This window comes from Ornithodoros turicata, chromosome 5, assembly GCF_037126465.1.
Source record: "Ornithodoros turicata isolate Travis chromosome 5, ASM3712646v1, whole genome shotgun sequence".
NCBI lineage: Eukaryota > Metazoa > Arthropoda > Arachnida > Ixodida > Argasidae > Ornithodoros > Ornithodoros turicata.
The window spans coordinates 69,962,608-69,980,853 of NC_088205.1; the positions used below are offsets into that span (position 1 = coordinate 69,962,608).

The 18,246-nt window shown below is 46.4% G+C and overlaps 2 protein-coding genes across 4 annotated transcripts in view; one reads left to right on the forward strand and one right to left on the reverse strand.

Moving 5' to 3' along the window:
• The window catches only part of LOC135394668 (hemicentin-1-like), a 424,972-nt gene that overhangs the window by 7,220 nt on the left and 399,506 nt on the right, over nucleotides 1-18,246 (forward strand). For all 3 annotated transcript variants that reach the window (XM_064625522.1, XM_064625521.1, XM_064625523.1), the window contains exons 4-7: nucleotides 4,054-4,228; nucleotides 7,190-7,284; nucleotides 7,870-8,031; nucleotides 9,064-9,261. In XM_064625522.1, coding sequence (XP_064481592.1) covers nucleotides 4,054-4,228; nucleotides 7,190-7,284; nucleotides 7,870-8,031; nucleotides 9,064-9,261 — 630 coding nt within the window. The remainder of the gene's footprint in view (nucleotides 1-4,053; nucleotides 4,229-7,189; nucleotides 7,285-7,869; nucleotides 8,032-9,063; nucleotides 9,262-18,246) is intronic.
• LOC135394674 (uncharacterized) lies at nucleotides 2,065-3,608 on the reverse strand. The gene is made up of 3 exons (XM_064625531.1): nucleotides 3,158-3,608; nucleotides 2,691-2,727; nucleotides 2,065-2,407 (listed from the first exon to the last, which is right to left on the reverse strand). Exons 1-3 carry the CDS (start codon nucleotides 3,473-3,475, stop codon nucleotides 2,331-2,333), a joined length of 432 nt encoding a protein of 143 aa, XP_064481601.1. The 5' UTR covers nucleotides 3,476-3,608; the 3' UTR covers nucleotides 2,065-2,330.

Consider the following 18,246-nt stretch of genomic DNA (forward strand, 5'->3'; position numbering starts at 1 on the left):
TCCTTGCGCCCTCGCTCTCTAAAAGTGGGAGCAAACGTCACCCGGATAAGGCCAATCAGCGCGCGCCCTGGGTAAATGCGAGCCGCGCGCCTGTTTGCCGATCGCGAAGCAAAGGCGAAGGTAGCAAACATGGAGTCTGAGAACGAGAGTGATGTTTCTCTGTCTGGGGGAGATTCTGACGAACATGTAAGCGGTAGCGGCGATGCTGGATGATGACCCATACTCTACGGACCCAATGCCTCTGGAACCCGCCGACCATGCACGAGATGTGGCTGCGGCTAACCCGCGGGATGACATTTTCAGGTGACGTATTCTTTGCATGGTTGCCGTGCCGTCGGATGTGCGAAATAGTTTAGAATGTTGAAATTGTTGTCGGCAGGTGTGTGTGTGGAGTCTGCGACCCACAGGAGCCCGACGAGCGCCTGTGTTGCCATTCTGTTGCCAGGGTGGTAGAAATGTTCAACAGTGCCGCCGTGCAGTGCATAACACAACACCCATTACTCAGGGACATCTGCCTCCGTAGGGAGCTTCTAGTGGTGTACGCGCCTCAATTCTGCCGCTATGATCAACAATCAATGCAGTGCTCTTCCGTTTGCTATGATTACGACCGTGATGATTTTTTCGGTTTGAATGACCTCCCATCAAGATTCGGAAGGGTAAACTCGGGTGCTAGTCGGGTGTTGTTGGTTACGCAAATTGTCGAACCTAAAGTGGACAGGGGTTGTATACAAAAGGGCGGCTATTCTCAGCAGCTTTTTGGCCTACGCAAGTTTGTCCACCATAAATCATAAGCGTGGCCGACAGCCGTGGAACGACCCAGAACAGAATCCTGGTCCAACAATTCCATTAGGAAAAGTGAAGCAACACAGTCGCCTCAGCTAGTCTCGACATGCTCTCAATTATGCCAGTTAGCCATGGCCTGATTATCAACACAAAACCCTGATTGACAGATATCCAGTGGGAATTCTGAAGGATAGTCTTACAAGTCTGAAAACAGAAGCATTTGAGGTGCCAATAAACGGGGGGGGGGGGGGGGGGGGGCATGTTACTGAAGAATGTAAGAGTAATTTATTTTGGGAGAAATTGGATTTTGCCAGAATTGGAGGGAAGCTGGTTCGGGAGTTAGCTGTTGGAATCGGGTTCATCCTGAAAGAGGCGGACCATTTTTCTGTTGTACTATGTTGCACACCTGCCAACCTTCCACATTCAAAATGCAGGAGACCCCGGAACTAAGAAAGGAATGCACAGGCTTTGAACTCCAAGGTTGGGATAGTGTCTGTTCTTCTGTTTTGGCCATTGTCTTCCCAACACTGTGGGAGATTTGGCAGGTATGCAAATGCCCACAAGATATAATGCTAAACAAAAAGAAATGTCATGTGGATTTGTCTTTTCCAGCTGCCTAAGGTTCATGGCATACTCATCATTCACGAGATGGGTCTGGGGATACCTTGGTACAAGGAACAGACGACAGGTTCCTGGATGCGTTGTCTGAGCCATCAGGAGGGAGTTCCCATCTACGTCCTATCAAGGCTATCAGCGTTAGGACCATCGAAGCAAGGGTGTCTTGACATACTGATGGCTGGAACTGGAGACATGTAGTGGCAAGACAAAAATTTTGCTGACATAGGCACACTTTGTGTAAATGAGCCTTTGGTCATCCCCCTTGCCTCCCACCAGAGGTTTTGGAGGATACTATACGTGTGGTGTACGGATAGGTTTACCCATACACCACACACCTATAGTATCCTCCAAAACCTCTGATGGGAGGCAAGGGAGATGACCAAGGGCTCATTTACACAAAGTGTGCCTATGTCAGCAAAATTTTCGTCTTGCAGCAATTTTCGTCATTGCAGTGTGGGGGATGTTTTGTCTTGTCACTCTGTATCTCCAGTTGCAGTCAACAGACTGTCTACCCATCTGTACAGCAAAAACTACTACACGTGGCAGTATTAGCTCTGGCATCAAATCGAGACTGTACTGCACTAAGTTAGTGCCGAGGTGGGAATATTTTGAATTCTGTGCAGATTGTCAATGCGGTGTAGTGACGGGAATAAAGAATGACCCTATAATTGTATCAATTTATTGTACAGTGGAGTATGACGGAGTGGGAATAACGAAATAGCATAGGTTTATTTGCCTCCCATTATGTATGGGAGGCAAATAAACCTACGCTATTTTATGTTGTGCTGTGGTTCTACATTAATGTGGTGTGAAGTCTGGGCGGTTACAGGTATGCTGCCACAGGGATGTGGAGGGTTCATGCTGGAAGATCCATATCTGGTGTACTAAGACGCTATGCAAGTCTGTCCATTGTTTTCCTCTTCCTGGAATCAGGGGATGACAACCCCCTTGTGAGATGCGCCGTGAAGTGGGTCGCCAGCACTTGCTTCAGCCATGACCTTCACATCTGAAATATGGCCTCGAGTATTAACACTCAAAAGAATACGTTGAGGGCCTAGCAGGTACAATAACAAATATAAAAATGACTATGCAAATAAATCTTCCCCTTTGCGGTCCCTATTTCACTGGCACAGTTATTTTCCTGTCGACATTACGTTATAAACACTGGCAGCCGCATCACACAAGATTCCTTTCACAGAACTCGACAATTTTCAGGGCTTGTACATATCCATTATTTTGTGGGACGTGCAAAAAGAATTGCAATATTTTCGTGGCTTGACAAAACATACCAAATCCAGTTGATTCCGTTGACGTGCTTGCTGCCGCCTGAAATAGAGCCAGAAATTAGCAACAAGGCTGCAGTAGAATATTGATGCAAGTGTCTCGGACGTAGCCACAGATTGCGATGCTTTCACATCCCTGAATGCTGCCATCAGGCTTACACTATGAACTGTAGAAACATCCACTAGCTGCAATAAGATTAGAATAATGCTGTCATGTGGGAGTATTACGTTACTCCTGCATAATACTGGCGACAATTAGCACAGCAACAACACACCAATCTTTTTTCTCTAGAGTTCGCGTACTATTGCATCAGGATGCTGCAATCATTGTAATAATTTGTGTACATTAGTAGCCGGTGTGACTGTGACGTTACAATCCGCGGCGAGGCCAGGTGTTTGCGATGATGTTTACTGTGACAACTGATATTTTTCATCGCAGCGTATAGCTGTGACCACGCAAAATTGTCGCTTACCTCCGTTACTGGTTCCTGCCCTTGTTCCTGATCGAATGTGGTAGGCACGGCGTCAATCTTCAGCCGCTTCTGTTTTTGCCGTAGCCCAAGCCGAACTTGCAATATATCTTCATCAAAATAGGCGTCGTCGGCGAAATGACAGGAACAGACGCGTGAAACATTTAATCCTTGGGCCACACCACAGTAGTGGCTGGCGATCGCTGCCTCCCACTTTCGTTTCGTTTCGCCATTGCGAGGTCGGTGAAATGCAAGCTTGGGATTCGCGTTGTAAGTCTTTCTGCACCCGAGCACGTAGCACCGGTTTCCTGGCTGTGACATCGCACGTCAACGGCGTGAAATCCTAGGCCACACGCTGTAGTTCAAAGTACTTCAAAGCAAACGCGACAAGACAACAAGAAAAAGGGTCAGACGCACGCTCAGACACACACAGAATCTGCGGCGGGAAGGAGCGCCTCCTGATGGTTGGTTTATCCGGGTGACGTCATCCAGTGTCGGCGCCTTGCGGGGATTGCCTGCGCGCCGGAAGCGCGAACATTTAAAAATCGTTTCTGAGTCAACCAAGTGGATTTGTGCGGAGAAAATTTGCCGGCGTACATTATGAACGACAGGGAACATGACCATAATAGTTCCGGAACACGCTTCCGGATGCGACTACCCCTTTAATGCACCCATTCGGGAGGTCAAGGGTGTTTAGATTGTTGGATGCTATATCGTTTAACGAGCTATAGAGAGTTGATAAAGAACAGTTGCTCTCAGATTCTAGCACTTCTAGCATCTCGAAAGGCTTTCGCCCCCTTTTCAAAACAGTAACGCATCTGGACATTTGGTTCTTTTCTGAGAGGCAGAACGGATACATTTCTCAGGAAGCTACAGTTGTTTGTATATTTCATTCGCAGGTGCACCAAAATGGACTGAAACTGGGCATATACCAGGACTGTGGTACAAAGACGTGCGGTGGATATCCTGGCAGCTTAGGATATTACCACATAGACGCGGAGACATTTGCTAGTTGGGAAGTAGACATGCTGAAATTAGATGGGTGTTATGCTGTTCCTGCCCTTATGGATGTGCGTAAGTACAGCTGTATAGTGTAATCCCTAACCATGTGGGAGCCTTTCGTTAATGTTGCTGTCTCGTACAACGCCTTACTTCGTATCTCTCAAAATGATGCTCGTCAGGACATCATTAGGCTTACGGATTTAGCTTCGATAGGCTTCATTTAAGTTAGACGTCATGCTACACTAATGGGCCGTGGCAACCTATGGCTTTCCTTGGGCTCTTCCACGATATGCATATACGCACACACAAAGCTAAGCTAATCACTAAAAGTTGCGATCCTCTTTGAGCTCACTGTATCATGTAAGATATGCGTACAGGACTATAGCACATACTGGGCCCAGGTGTAGCTGAACTACTGGCCATTAACAGGCGATGCAGGCCATTAGAAATATCAAGAGGGCAGCGGCTTTTTATTTTTCACTATTCATCGACAAAGTACTTACAAAGTGCAAGCTGTAACGTATGAAAATTTTATCTGAATTTGTATAGTGTATATTATGTCCTTCTATACATAGGATACCACCAAAAAGACCACCAACGGTGTTTTTGCCCATTTTTGTTCCCCCCCCCCCTGCTGAAAAATGTCATAAGCTCTCATATATGATTATGAGCACTGTGAGAAAAGGAATGAGCACTGTGAGCACGGCTATGAGCGCTGTGAGCAGCGTTACGAGCACTGTAAGCAAGCCAATGAGCAAGAGGAAAAGGGGTGCGGGGGGGGGGGGGGTATGTGCACGGCAGGGAGCGTTACGAGCAGTTATGAGCAAACGAATGAGCGCTGTGAGATGTGCAATGAGCGGAACATGAAATCACATTGACCGTGTGAGCACCCAGTGCTGGCGCCACAGCATCTGGTGATGGCCTTTGAAGGGACTCTCGTCACTGTCGTCAGGCCGTAACGGTCGGAACTCCATTTCCCTTCGTCCGATTCTGTTCAAATTTTAGGTGCATGTTTCCCGTTCCGTGTCCTAGAACATTTTATTTGGCTCCTGGATTCTCATCCGAGCCGTTGCGAATGTCGTGTCAATGCTTGGGCGCTTACTTACTTATTCTACCCTGCTTCTCTGAGCCGTCTGGACGTATTTTCGCTCCGCTCTGCGTGGGACTTATATTTTCGTCGCCGTCTACATGCTGTGATAGCGTTGGCAAAAGGGCAAGGGTGCAGGCCAGCTGGTACATGAAGAAAAAATTGGAACCCGAGAAAGGGACCGAAGAGGGACGACACGACACGTTCTCGAAAACGTGTTCGAGAACGTGTCGTGCCGTCCCTCCTCTGTCCCTTTCTCGGGTTCCAATTTTTTCTCCGTGACAGTGTCTTTGTGCCGTTTCAGTGATCACTGAAGGTGTTTTGTGTGTGTACCTTGGAATCAACCTACGGAAGCGCCGTGGGAGGCGTGTGCGCATTACAGGTGCGTTGCAGTCCAGTTTTTCCGTTATCATTCGTTATGTCTGTCGGGCTAGCTGTCTGCAACTACCATATTCTTGCTTTTTGTGACTCTTTGTGGAAAGCGTTCGCTGATAGTCTTTACGTGTGTGTATAGAGTGTTTAAAAAAAGTCGCCCACTAAATTCTGTTGAGGCTACGTGCTGCAGGGCGCACCGAAATCGCACGTTAGCATGCTCCAAAAAGTGTGTGTTTGGATGCCCCAAAGTCAAGCAAGCCACAAGCACTCTGTATCACTAACCTGTTGCTGTAGTGGCCAGCGAACAGGTACATGCACTCAGTTTTGCAAGCACTGCGCATACATACTCAGATGTTTCAGAACAGGGTTCATTGGACGTCACCAGCATTAGAGTACGTTCAATTTTAATCGGCAAAATGACCTCGTGCGTTAGTGTGACTGACTAGATATAACTTAATACTTCGGAGTTGTGATCTATGGGTTGGGATGAGAAACGGGCCCTAATCATGTTCATTTCAGCGTGAACTGCTACGGTTGTATAAGTTGTGGGAACTGGAATACTTCTAGGCGCAGAAATTTAGCGCAATTCTAATTTTGTTCTTTCTTTTTCAACAGATGCCTTCGTCAAATATGCAGAAGAAGGTAAACCATCGACATCAAAGGTGCCTGTACAGAAACGGAAAAAGCTCATGAAAAAGCTTTGGCAAGCTTTCTCATGCACAATAAAGTCTGAGCCTGAGGAGGGACCTACATCGCGCCAGTACCTGAATAAACTGGTATTTTGTAATCACGTGTTGTCATTTTAGCTTAGTCACGCATGTTGCACGTTTGCTCAGACGGTTCATGTGCATTCATGTACATGGATACGCTGTATGAGAATGCTCATATGGCTCAAAGGCTGTATTAGAGTGCTCATATAGCTCATACGCTGTATGAGAGTGTTCATATAGCTCATACATGCTCATATAGCTCATACATGCTCATAGAACCTATGATTGCTCATACAATAAACACGTATATGAGCTCCATGTGATTGCTCATACAGATGGATCTACGTTTTTCTACAAGTGGCCACTTTCCCGCAAGAGGCCCTGCATGTACATATTTAGTGCCCTCAATATTTGTCTCACAGTTAGAACCCCGTGGATAGCTCCCATAGTGCCCCAGCAGCTGGAAGCACTCCAGTATTTAGGTGTATCCATCATGTGAATGCCGGCGAGAAACATGCACAAGCGAGTGCACACGTAAATGTACATGTAAATCTACATATGAATGCACAAGTGAATGCACCGCCTTCACTGTCGATATGAAGGAGGAAGAGGACGTGAATATTTCGCGTGCACTTCTATTACCATACATCTGTAAAGTTGAACTTGTAAACGCAGTAGACCCAACCAATCAAATATTCAATCTAACAACAGACTGGCTCACCATACGTATCTATCTGCTCCCAAATATTATTATGTAAATGCAGTCGAAAACCGCGGAAAATACATGAGGGCACGTCCGAAATAATATACGACTGCCGCCTGCTTACTACGGTCCCTTCGTTTTTTGTTTTTTATTTCTAGTGTATCCCAGAGTGACACGGGCCCTGAATAGCACTGGAAGAGAAATTCTATTTTCCTGCAGTTGGCCAGCGTACCAAGTCGACGAAGGAAAAAAGGTATCACGTTTGAGGACTCTACAAATATTGTTCGACAACTCGAGGATTCTACAAATATTGTTAAAGCGAAAGGATTGGTCGAGAGACAAAGGATGCGCTCGCACGCAAGCAAATATTTATTTTAGAGGTGCGAGATGAGAAATAAAATGTTTTGAAATGCACGCGGATAAATTGTAATAGAGCTTCGCAGATACCCGAGCCTTATCCGCAAATAAAAGTTATAGTTTAGAAGAGAAATTAGTGCGCCGGCCGGCGCCATCTATGGGATGACATTAACAACTAGAGGACGCGGTGAATCCCAAATGGTGTCCAAGAGTGTCATGTCTTGATTACCGTGAGTGTAACCGCTATTATAGACAACTGATGACGCCGTAACGTTCCTATGAGAAACTTTTGTACGCTGGAAAGTAAATACGTTTGTAACATGGCATTTTCGTGATGGTGCTTTTTTCCCCTACAAATGCAATGCCTATCTCAACTATAGCGTGGCTGCGGTCGCGAATCTCTCATGTGCGGATACCGCGAGGTTGCGGATACTGGCAATCTCATCCGCGCTCATCTCTATCCATTACTGTCGTCCTGCAGCCAGACTACCCGAGCATAGCGAAGAATTGCAACATGTGGCGCAACTACAACGACATCGCAGACTCGTGGGCCAGTGTAACCTCCATTATCGACTACTATGCCTCCGTTCAGGATGACCTGGTCGCAGTGTCTGGCCCTGGACGCTGGAGTGACCCTGACATGGCACGTATTCTCTCATTCAATTTAGCAGATGTTCACAACTCGGGACAGACTAAAAAGACCGATAACATACGAAATGCTGATTGGCAATGACCACTGACATCTGTACAAGCTCAATGGGGTTCGTTCACGCTGATATGACATTGACGCATGAGTCCATCCCAAATCGTTTGAATTTTAATGTTGCAGAAGCGGACAACACCATTAAAAGTCGACGTTGTTAGGACGTTCATGCAATGCTCCTCTTGTGCTAACTGTTAATTGAAGGATGCTGAACAGCTTTTTGAACACGTCGCGGTATGTCAGTGATGCCGTAACGGAGTTTTTGATGCTGACCAAAGCCGTGTTTGTGTGGGTTGTTCTTTTCCCTTTTGGTTCTTTACTTTTCTTTTTTTCATCACAATTCATTTATCTGTTGTTTCCTTTCGGCGTTTCCCTGTGTGTGTGTGTGTTAGTTTTCCTCTCTCTGGATAAGATGAACGAGAAAGAGCTAATTTAAAGGGGGAAACAAACGGATATACAATGGCAGTGACTGCTCTTTGGATTCTGATGTTTGATTTCATTAGAGAACTGATGTTCTGAGGCTGGAACAACATAGAAAGGACAAATACATACAAGGCCTATGTTGTTCTATGTTGTTCCAGCCTCAGAACATCAGTTCTCTCATGTTCAACAGTTGCCGCTTGCGTCGATCCCGTCGTATGATTGTGTGTATGAGCGAGAAAAATGTAAGAGTGAAAGGGGGATGAGTGAGAGAGAGTGGTTGATTTGTCCGTTCAGATGACGCGCCCTTGGAAGTCGCTGGGGAGGTGTGTGAAAAAAAAAAACAAGTGTTAGCTTAGCTCAATTGGTAGAGCCATGGACCGGTAATCCAGAAGATGTGTGTTCGAATCCTACAGCTGCCTAACCTTTTCAGTGACTTCCATCTTGCATCGTTTGATTTTATTGTTGTTACTTTATTTATTTTTATTTTTTTGTGAAGTACCATACAGAGATATATTTGCTACACCTGGCATCCATTACTGTAACATGCAGCTGATGATCGGTAACTACGGGCTAAGTCTGGATCAGAGCAAGGCGCAAATGGCGATCTGGGCTATACTGGCTGCTCCTCTCTTTATGTCGACGGATCTGAGGACAATACGTAAAGAGCACAAGGAGATCCTGACAAACGGAAGAGTGATCGCCATCAATCAAGATCGTCTTGGTCGCATGGGATACAGAGTGTACAACGTAAGTGACTGGGCTTTGCGTACCAACGATTTCAACGCTACACTTTCAATACACTGCTCGGGTGATGAGTTGTCTGCAAGCCAGTTGATATGTATACCGCACACATTGTTCATAGACCAGCAGGGCCCCAGATGCGACAAAAACGAGATAACATCGGAGTGCAACGAACATAATAAACTTCGACATTCTTTCCCGAGAGGTTGACGGTCGAAAGGTTTTCCAGAAAAAGGTTGAAGAGGGAGGGCAGCGTATCCGACATCGGACAACCGTGCAGACATTGTGCTGAGGTGTTTCTTCCCTCTCTCTTCTTCTCCCTTCTCTTCCTATTGTCTCCCTCTTCTCTCTGGTCTGGTCTTCTCTTTGCTGTCTCCCTTGAAATCCGTGTAGCGGTGGAGAGGGGCAAAAGGGAGCCGGTCCTTCATATGTATATGGAGAAGAGCCCCATGATAACGTGGTGTGCCCCCTGGGTGGGCCGTGTCTTTGAATGTGCGACCAATCAAACGGTCGTCAGGGCGATATCGCTCGCTGTACTGTTCCCGGGAAGATTTTCTCCGAAAATTCCCATCATGCTCAGGTCTCAGGTCTCCCTTCTCATGATGCTCAGGTCTTCCTTTCAATCCGCGTACATGGTGGAGGAAGGCAAAGAGGAGCCGGTCCTTCATATTTTGGAGAAGGGCCTCTTGATAACGCGCTCCGCCCCCGGTTGGGCCGTGTCTCTGAACCCACAGCCTGTAAATACGGTCGTCGGAGCAGTACCATGTGCAGTGTTGTTCGCGGGAAGATTTTTTTTCTTAAAATCCCTTCGAATCTGTGTATGCGGTGGCGGGGCGCAAAAGTGAGCCCGCTCTTCTTTTCAGGGCTCGAATTTCCTTAATGCTTTGTACGTTGTAACTCTCACAAAGAGCCCCCACTCTTCGTCTTTAGGGTGAGGCCAGTAATATTTCTGTAACGCGATTTGGTCAAGCATTGCGTTTTGTTCCATCCTCCAGCTAGCATTAAAAAATATCACCTGAGACATTCGATAACATGTGAATACGTTTTCTGTGTATTATGACCAATGACTAGTTTATAATACATATTATGACTGAGGCTTCAAGATGGCTCAATCATAGTACAAATTCCCTTGTAAAGACTTTACTGAACCGATCTCCAAATTCCTCTCTAGACAAACATTTCAATTCGAATCCAAATACCACTTCAAAAACGCGATTGAATGAATCGGGAACCAATTCTAACCATTAATTGGCCACCAGTGAAATTAAAATCAAATTTACATGCCTTCTATGTGGATCCGCACTTAAATTAAATTCGGGATTCAAAATCCACAGCATTAGTCTGTGCATGTGTCACCAATGCATGTGTGTTCCAAAGGATTTCAGCGTTTCCATCAAGAAACAGCTGCTGACGTTTTTATATTCGATGCATATTCGATGCACATTCTTGGCATGTTATTTATGTTACATTAGTTCCATATGTTCCACACTGTGTTGCTTATTGTGGTCGTGCAGAATTTGTAATATAACGTTCTGTGTTTCTGAAGCGTGATGTTGTGGGCGGCCCGTTGTAGAGCTGTTGCCCTATGAGAGCGCAACACACCTGTGCTTGTATGGAACACGCGCGGCCTCTTCACGAACCATTTGCAATGTGAGCTGTTCCCCTTTGGTGAAGAGGGGTTTCTGCGAAGGTAGCGTTTTCACCCTTTCTCTTCTTGTACGTGGTGAATGTGTCACCGTCAGTGGCACCCCTACCTGGACTGTGAATCTCAATTCCTTTTGTCGCTTTTTCAGCTGTATATAGTCACCAATATGGCTGTGCATATTGACTGTACATATTAGTGTCTAGTGTACATATAGGGGCGTCTACGCATACCCATAGGTCGGCATTTTTCGAATTCAACATCACATCATGTCCGGCCTAGCCCACAGCCCATAACATCACATCACCATCACAGCCCATCACATCATAACCCATCATTCGACATCACCATCACAGCCCATCACATCATAACCCATCACTCAACATCAACATCACAGCTCATCACATCATTACCCATCATTCAACATCAACATCACAGCTCATCACATCATTACCCATCATTCAACATCAACATCACAACTCATCACATCATTACCCATCATTCAACATCAACATCACGACTCATCACGTCATTACCCATCACTCAACATCACAACCCATCACATCATAGCCCATCATTCAACATCACAGCCCATCACATCGTTACCCATCATTCGACATCACAGCCCATCACATCATTACTTATCATTTGACATCATAGCCCATCATATCATAGGTCAGAATTCAACTTCAGAACTCGTTCTGAGTTCAACTTCGTTGTGTATGATGGACTTTGAATCTGAACTGCAGGGACCGGTTATGAGACTGAGGGCCTTGTATACTGCGCATGCTTGCGCTTCGGCGACGACTTGGCTTCGGGACTGCGGTGACCGTGCGTCCCGGCTCCTCGGCAGATGTCATCTTTTGGGTGGCGGCCGTTTACAGTGACGTTCGTAAATTAAACAGGTGTTATGTTTGTGCTGTCGCAATGGTGGGCGGGGCTTGTCGGGGCACCCGCCCACTTCCCGGAGCGAGCCTTGATGGGGCGGGGTGGCGATAGGGTTGTACTGAAAGCGTGAATGCAAATACCAGGTGCGTAGGGTAAGGATTGGCGAGTGGCGTGGCACCTGGTATGCCGCTGTCCTCTTAGTTTGCGGGTTGTTGCGCAACGCGCCGATCGACTGCTGATATATTTACATTAGAAAAGTCATGGCAGGTCTTGGCCTTGGCATCCGGTGGCTTTATGGTATCAAGTTTCTTGGCGCTGCACGGCTGCTCATAAAGCTGGCATATTTCCGTCTTCTGCTACGTATGTGGAAGGTGGCGGTTGTGTGGAGAGAGGCGGGTAGGGTGATGAAACCAGGTCCCCCAAACTCACCTCGGAAAAGCGTGCAACGAAGAAGGCCGCCACTAGATACCCCACTGTTGCCGTTCCGGATCACTTCAGCGCGCTAAGATTAGCGGCAAAATGTTTTTGTTGTTTCTGCGAATGAATCTAGTCTTTATATGTCCAAATAAAACGCGTATAACAACTTTCTGTCTCGTGTTTCACTTTTGGTCCCGTTTTTAAACGTGTTGAGCGATCGGAAGGATCTAGTGCACGGCTGCGTGCATCGCATAGCGTACCTGACGTACCAGGCGCCGCAGGCGCAGTCGTCCATTTCTCCTTCGGTGACTTGGCCTGGCTTGGATTGTGCTTCAACTGGATCTTTAGCGCGCTACAATTAAACGCAAGCCAACGTCTGGTAACAATGGGGTATCTAAGGGCGGCCTCCGGCATTCCACGCATCGGGATAGGAACAAATACATGGGAAAATGGCGACCTTGGGGGACCTGGATGAAACTGCTCGTCGGTGTTCGGTAGTCGGTACGCTACATCGGGGAATGACCGGGATGCCATGATGGGAAGGAGGCATGTGCCAATAGAGGGTACAATGGAGTATCGTGACTTCGCCCCTGTTTTTCTGCGTGCGTTGAGATTTCCTTTTTTTTTTCCCCAGTCGAGAGGTTTCGACGTGCTGCTGTTTCAACTGGGACTTTTAAACTGGGCTGTTTGAATTGGGGGTGCATTGCAAATATCTAGCAGTAAAACGGCGGATTTTCAGGCAAATGCATCTTTGTTTTCTCGCTCTCTCTCTCTCGATATAGTGTCGTATCTCTACGATAGAAGCACGTTTGGTCATGGTTCGGAGCCGATTAGTGGATTCTATACTGCGTATAAATGAATGTTTCGTACGTTACGGCATATACGGAAAATGCTCGCACAGCGCGTATTTTGGGATATTGCCATCTGCTCCAATTGCCTTTGTGTGTGTGCGCGCGCGCGCGTGTGTGTGGATGTGTGTGCGTGCGTGTGTGTATGTCTTGCTGTATTTCTAGATGCACTGGTGTAAGCACCATGGCGTCTGAGTCTGGTGGGCCGTACTCTGCTTCTTCGCTTTCTGTATACAGTTAGGAAAATTACCGCGTTCGCATTTCAATCTGCACTGCCGGCCTCAGTTGCTCTGTTGGTAACGTGTTCACTTGCTGAGCTCATGATCGTGGGTTCAATCCTGGCCGAGAATGGTAGCAATGTGGGAGAGATAAACATTGCTTCAGCACCGGTGTGTTAAAGATTGCTTTGGCACGTCTAAAGTATCCAGGGTGGTCGAAATTATCAGTAGCCCTACCATGCTGTACGTGCAGCATCTCTTCACACAAATGGGCTAACTTACGATGCGCGTAAATTTACTCCCAATTATATTATCATTCAATATGCACTGTGGTACGGTGCAAAAAGCAGACGATGTCTGTGGTGCATGCCTTCTTTGTTGTATACCTTCACACCAAAAACGACGAAAAACAATACTTACATTAACAATTTTTAATGCATATTTTGAGGTGCATAGTTGCATGCATACTTCTGCAGAGTTTTCAGTGCATATTTATGAGCACTACTTTTTTGATTATCGATGGGTCGCTGTTCATGTATCACTGAACCTCCCAGCTGAATGTGTGAACACGGTGGCATGCTTTTGCAACAGGTAATGGAATAGGCCTTGTCTTGTGGATTTTCGCTGCGCTGTGTGCACTGGCGAACTACCTCAAGGACACACGTGCTGAAATAATCTTCTAAATCATTCATTGCTTTCACACGTCAAGCGCCCTGGAACAACTGGTCGCACCAGTGCACATACGTGACCATTTTTTACTTTCTACTTTAGACATAAGTCGTAATGATTATTTTCAGATATCATAATAAGAACCTCTGAGCACCCGCACAGTTCGCAACGTCCTTCTCAAGAAAAAGAGGTGGTAGGCGATAGCACGCTTGCCTCCCCTGGCACTTTCCCCCTCCCCCTGGAAAAAAATCCTGGGAACGCCCATGGGCAGTCGTGATTGCTGAAACGACCGACACTCCGCTTCCCATCCACGCAGCACTGCACTGGGTTCTGCATTCAACCTCTCACAGTCGGCTTCAACCGGCGCGAACCCTCTTTGGCGGCATGTTTCGTGCATCCGCTAGTTCGGCGGTACGCGGGCCTGCTTTCCCTCTGAGCTCTGCTACCAAAGGGCTTTCTCGGCTTGAAGCACGGTTGGTTTGGTTTGATATCAAGCGTGCGTCAAGATTCGTCAAGATACGACGTGGGCCGAACAACGTGAATATCATGTGAGTCACGCTCTATGCTAAACCTGGAAGAAACGCGCGCACCCATGCGCAGTTCCTTTGGGATCGTCGTAGTGATCTGTGATCCTATTGCAGAACCGGAGTTTATCAAAAACTCGACGGCGCTCGAAAGGTCAGGCCGAACAACGGTTTCGGCAGTTCGAAGTGTCTATATACCGATTCCATTGCCACGAAGTGTGTAAATGTCCAGGCGTGAGAGCACACTGTACGTGAGGCCGAATCGTTCTACAGGTATTTTCTTTTATGTGAGTCATCTCTCTTGCAGTGACTTCATTGACGTGTCGAATTCAGTCACCGGCCATACTACGGACCATCACAGTGGTCACTTTGTTTTCTATTCCGTACAAATCCTGTTAGGCTGTTCCTGACAGAAAACTATTTTGACCGTCGTACTCAGAAACAAAAGACAAGTTCGGATAACGAAACCACAAAAACAAAATTGTGTGCAATGAAACGTTGGGGCTGCGTCCCGAAGCTGTTTAGCATAATATACTGGGTTGTCGGCTGTACGTGTGCAGAGTACGCGCCAAAATTGTGCAACCCAGTTTCATGCCACATTCCCCTGGACAATTTTTCATTGATGCTTGCATTCTGCCTTTGCAAAAAATTGCGAAACAAATCATAACGCGGAAGCGTGGTATGCTCTGGTTGCCCAAAACGATGTCGGACAATTGATGCTGTCATTTTGTTCACGTGACAGTGATTTTCCCCGAGTTCATACTGCACAATACCCGTCCCATTTTCCCATGTACCCGCTTATTCGCCCAGACACCAGGAATGTTTCATTGCCAGCAGTAATAAAAAGAAAAGGAAGGAGTGCCAAGAGACTGGTTTTCATAACCGATTTATAAGCCCGAACGCGCCGCTTCTTTATGCTCTGGAACCAACCTCCACAACGCACCTGCTCTGAAGCGATGCAAACCAAACAACGCGAGAACGCCAAGGTCAACCCTCATTTTCTGTCCCTTACGGATGACATCCAAGTGCAGCACCACAAAGTCCCCAACTCTAAATACAACGCTGAACGGCAAGCCCTTCCCCTCCCACATATGACACATCAGATATAACAGCCCGCCGCTCTTAATGCTGGAGCCATGCCCACAACACCCACAACACCACACCTGCTCTGAGGCGACGCAAAACTAAGAGCGCGAGCGCGCCAAGGTCAGCCCACCTCCCCTGCTCTTTGTTATTCATCCAAGTACAGCTCCGCCCAAACGACCGAGACCCCGGAACAAAGGCTGAACATAACGGTGAACTGCAAACTCCCCCTCCCTCCCACCCACCAGCAGCAAGGTCAAACATACAACTGAAACCTTCCCGCCACTTCCGTTAAGCTCGGATTATCACAGGGCACGAGAACAGGTACGCTGAAAATGGGGTACCATATTCATGTCTAGTCATGCATACTTGCAATGCTTGCTTCGATGGGCAGTTGTATGCACCCATCCAACCGCCCACGACTAATGTCAACCCTACACCCTAAACCGCAGATTTCAACTTGAAAAACCCATCGCAGGGTCTTCAATATCTCACCTTCGCACATAAGTCAACATCAAACTCAGCATCAAATCATATCCCGTCACTCAACATTACTGTCACCATCACATCATTGCTCATAATTCAACATAAAATTCAAATTCACATCACATCATTACCCATCATTCAACATCAAACTCAACATCACATCATATCATTGCCCATCATTAAACATCAAACTCAACATCACATCACATCATTGAATCATTCAACATCAAACTCAACATCACATCACATCATTGCCCATCATTCAACATCAAACTCAACATCGCATAACATCATTGCCCATCATTCAACTTCACTCAACATCACATAACATCATTGCCCATCACTCAACATCACATCATTCTGAGTGATGTGATGGTGAATGATGTCGGTGATGGACATCATGAGTGAATTCGCCGACCTATGCGCATACCTACTACATACCTTATGCATATCTAAGCTTGCAGCTGTGTACATACGTTTATAGTTAGTGTATAACATTGTGTAGCTGTTGTATGGTTATTGTAGCTTGCATTGCATTGGAGTAGAGGCAGTCCTAGCAGCGCAACCAACCAATCGGTGATGTTAGTAAATTACCTTATGAAATTAATAAATATATGTAAATCAGCTGCCAGAAGAGGAAACGTCTAATGGGATTCAGCCTTACATTTCGTGGCAGTTCCAATGGAGAGAGTCAGCATAGAATATTACGTTTTCCCGTTATCATTAAGCTGATGCTCACGCGCTCGGATAATACGTGTCCTTATTTATTTATGTATTTATTATTTTATCTATTTATATTTATTTATTTATTAGCAATACCCTACCGCTCCACCTAACAGGCACCTAAGTGGCACTTATGGACTGTGTTGAAACTGCCTGTTAGATTTTCAATGCTCCGTCTGCGCTCGGGACTTAAATGTGCTCGAATAATTTTCAGGAGAAGAAAATGGAAATCTGGATGCGTTCTGTGAGCCCGTTGGCAGAAGATGGCAGTTCATCGGCCGCCATAGTATTCTTCAACCGGCGTGACATGGGAGGTCCCGTCAACGTTAGTGTTCAAGTATCGAGTTTGGGACTTAACTATTTCGCCGGTTACACGTTCACCGATCTTTACGACATCGATAGCAGGCCGTTCAACTTAAAACCTGAAGAAGAATTGCAAGCTTTGGTCAACCCATCCGGCGTTGTCATGTACAAAGCAGTTCCACGCAATGATACAATCGCTAAACTCACCACATAGTGAGTGAGTTTGTGCACTTTACTCTCTTCTACATGCTGGCGCTGAATAAATTGCAAGACGACGTTTACATTGGAAGTGATCAAATATTTGATATACCAACATCGGTTGTACTGGCGAAGTAGAGTAGGGAAACGTGAGGCACAGTGAGACGAGAAAGTTTGTCGATTTGTTTGTATTTTTGTACAGGAAAAGAAACTTTGCATTTTTAACTCCACTGACTAGAACAAAGCTTGTTTTATACTGCTCAAACAAAGTAAACGTTATTTTTGAAGAGATACTCCGACAAATTTGTTACACACTATCCGAGGCTCGCTCTCGCTCTCTTTGCACGTTATTCTATTAAAGTACGTTCTGCTAACAAAATTGCGAAAATATAGACATCTAACGCTTGTAACTGTGTGCTCCAGGCTCGAGCAGAGTGTTACAACAAGTGGGGCAGTATGATACCAAGAGCATGCAACGAATTAAATGACGCAAAGTAAACTTGGAACGTGTAGCGGGGCTCGATCGAGGCGTCTCCTGGCGGGAGCGCACCGTGGGCGCACCGTGGGCGCACCGTGGGCGTAGGCAAGACTTCAACAATATTGCTCCCATTTAGCAGAGCCATATCAGGAACGTCAAGATCGACAAACAAATCCGGTCTTTTCTTGCTCTGCCTCAGCAAAATAAACTTCGTATTCCCCCGCGGCATTCTCTCCTGTCAGAAACCCGTCTTTATCTAGAAGCGGTACTATTCACCACCCTGGAGTACAGTGTTTGAGTGTGCCCCATCACACAGCTATTGAAATGCTCGTATCTGCACGGGGCTGAGCGCTAGCAAATAGCGTGCCATCTTTTGATTTTAATTCTGAGTGATTCCGCTTTCATCATAACGCGTAGGATTCGTCAGTCATAACGCCTAGGATTCAAGTCACTATTGTTGTATACCACAAAGAAATGTCATCAAAAATATTTTTTCCTCGTCGAAATATGTTCG

Bases quoted from the DNA above. Each gene is read 5' to 3' on its own strand.
- LOC135394674 (XM_064625531.1), bottom strand. From the start codon at position 3,475: ATGTCACAGCCAGGAAACCGGTGCTACGTGCTCGGGTGCAGAAAGACT. The intron at 2,728-3,157 runs GTAAGCGACAAT...GCTCTATTTCAG, and splicing joins GGCAGGAACCAGTAACGGAG to GCGGCAGCAAGCACGTCAAC. The intron at 2,408-2,690 runs GTATGTTTTGTC...GCCATATTTCAG, and splicing joins AACGGAATCAACTGGATTTG to ATGTGAAGGTCATGGCTGAA.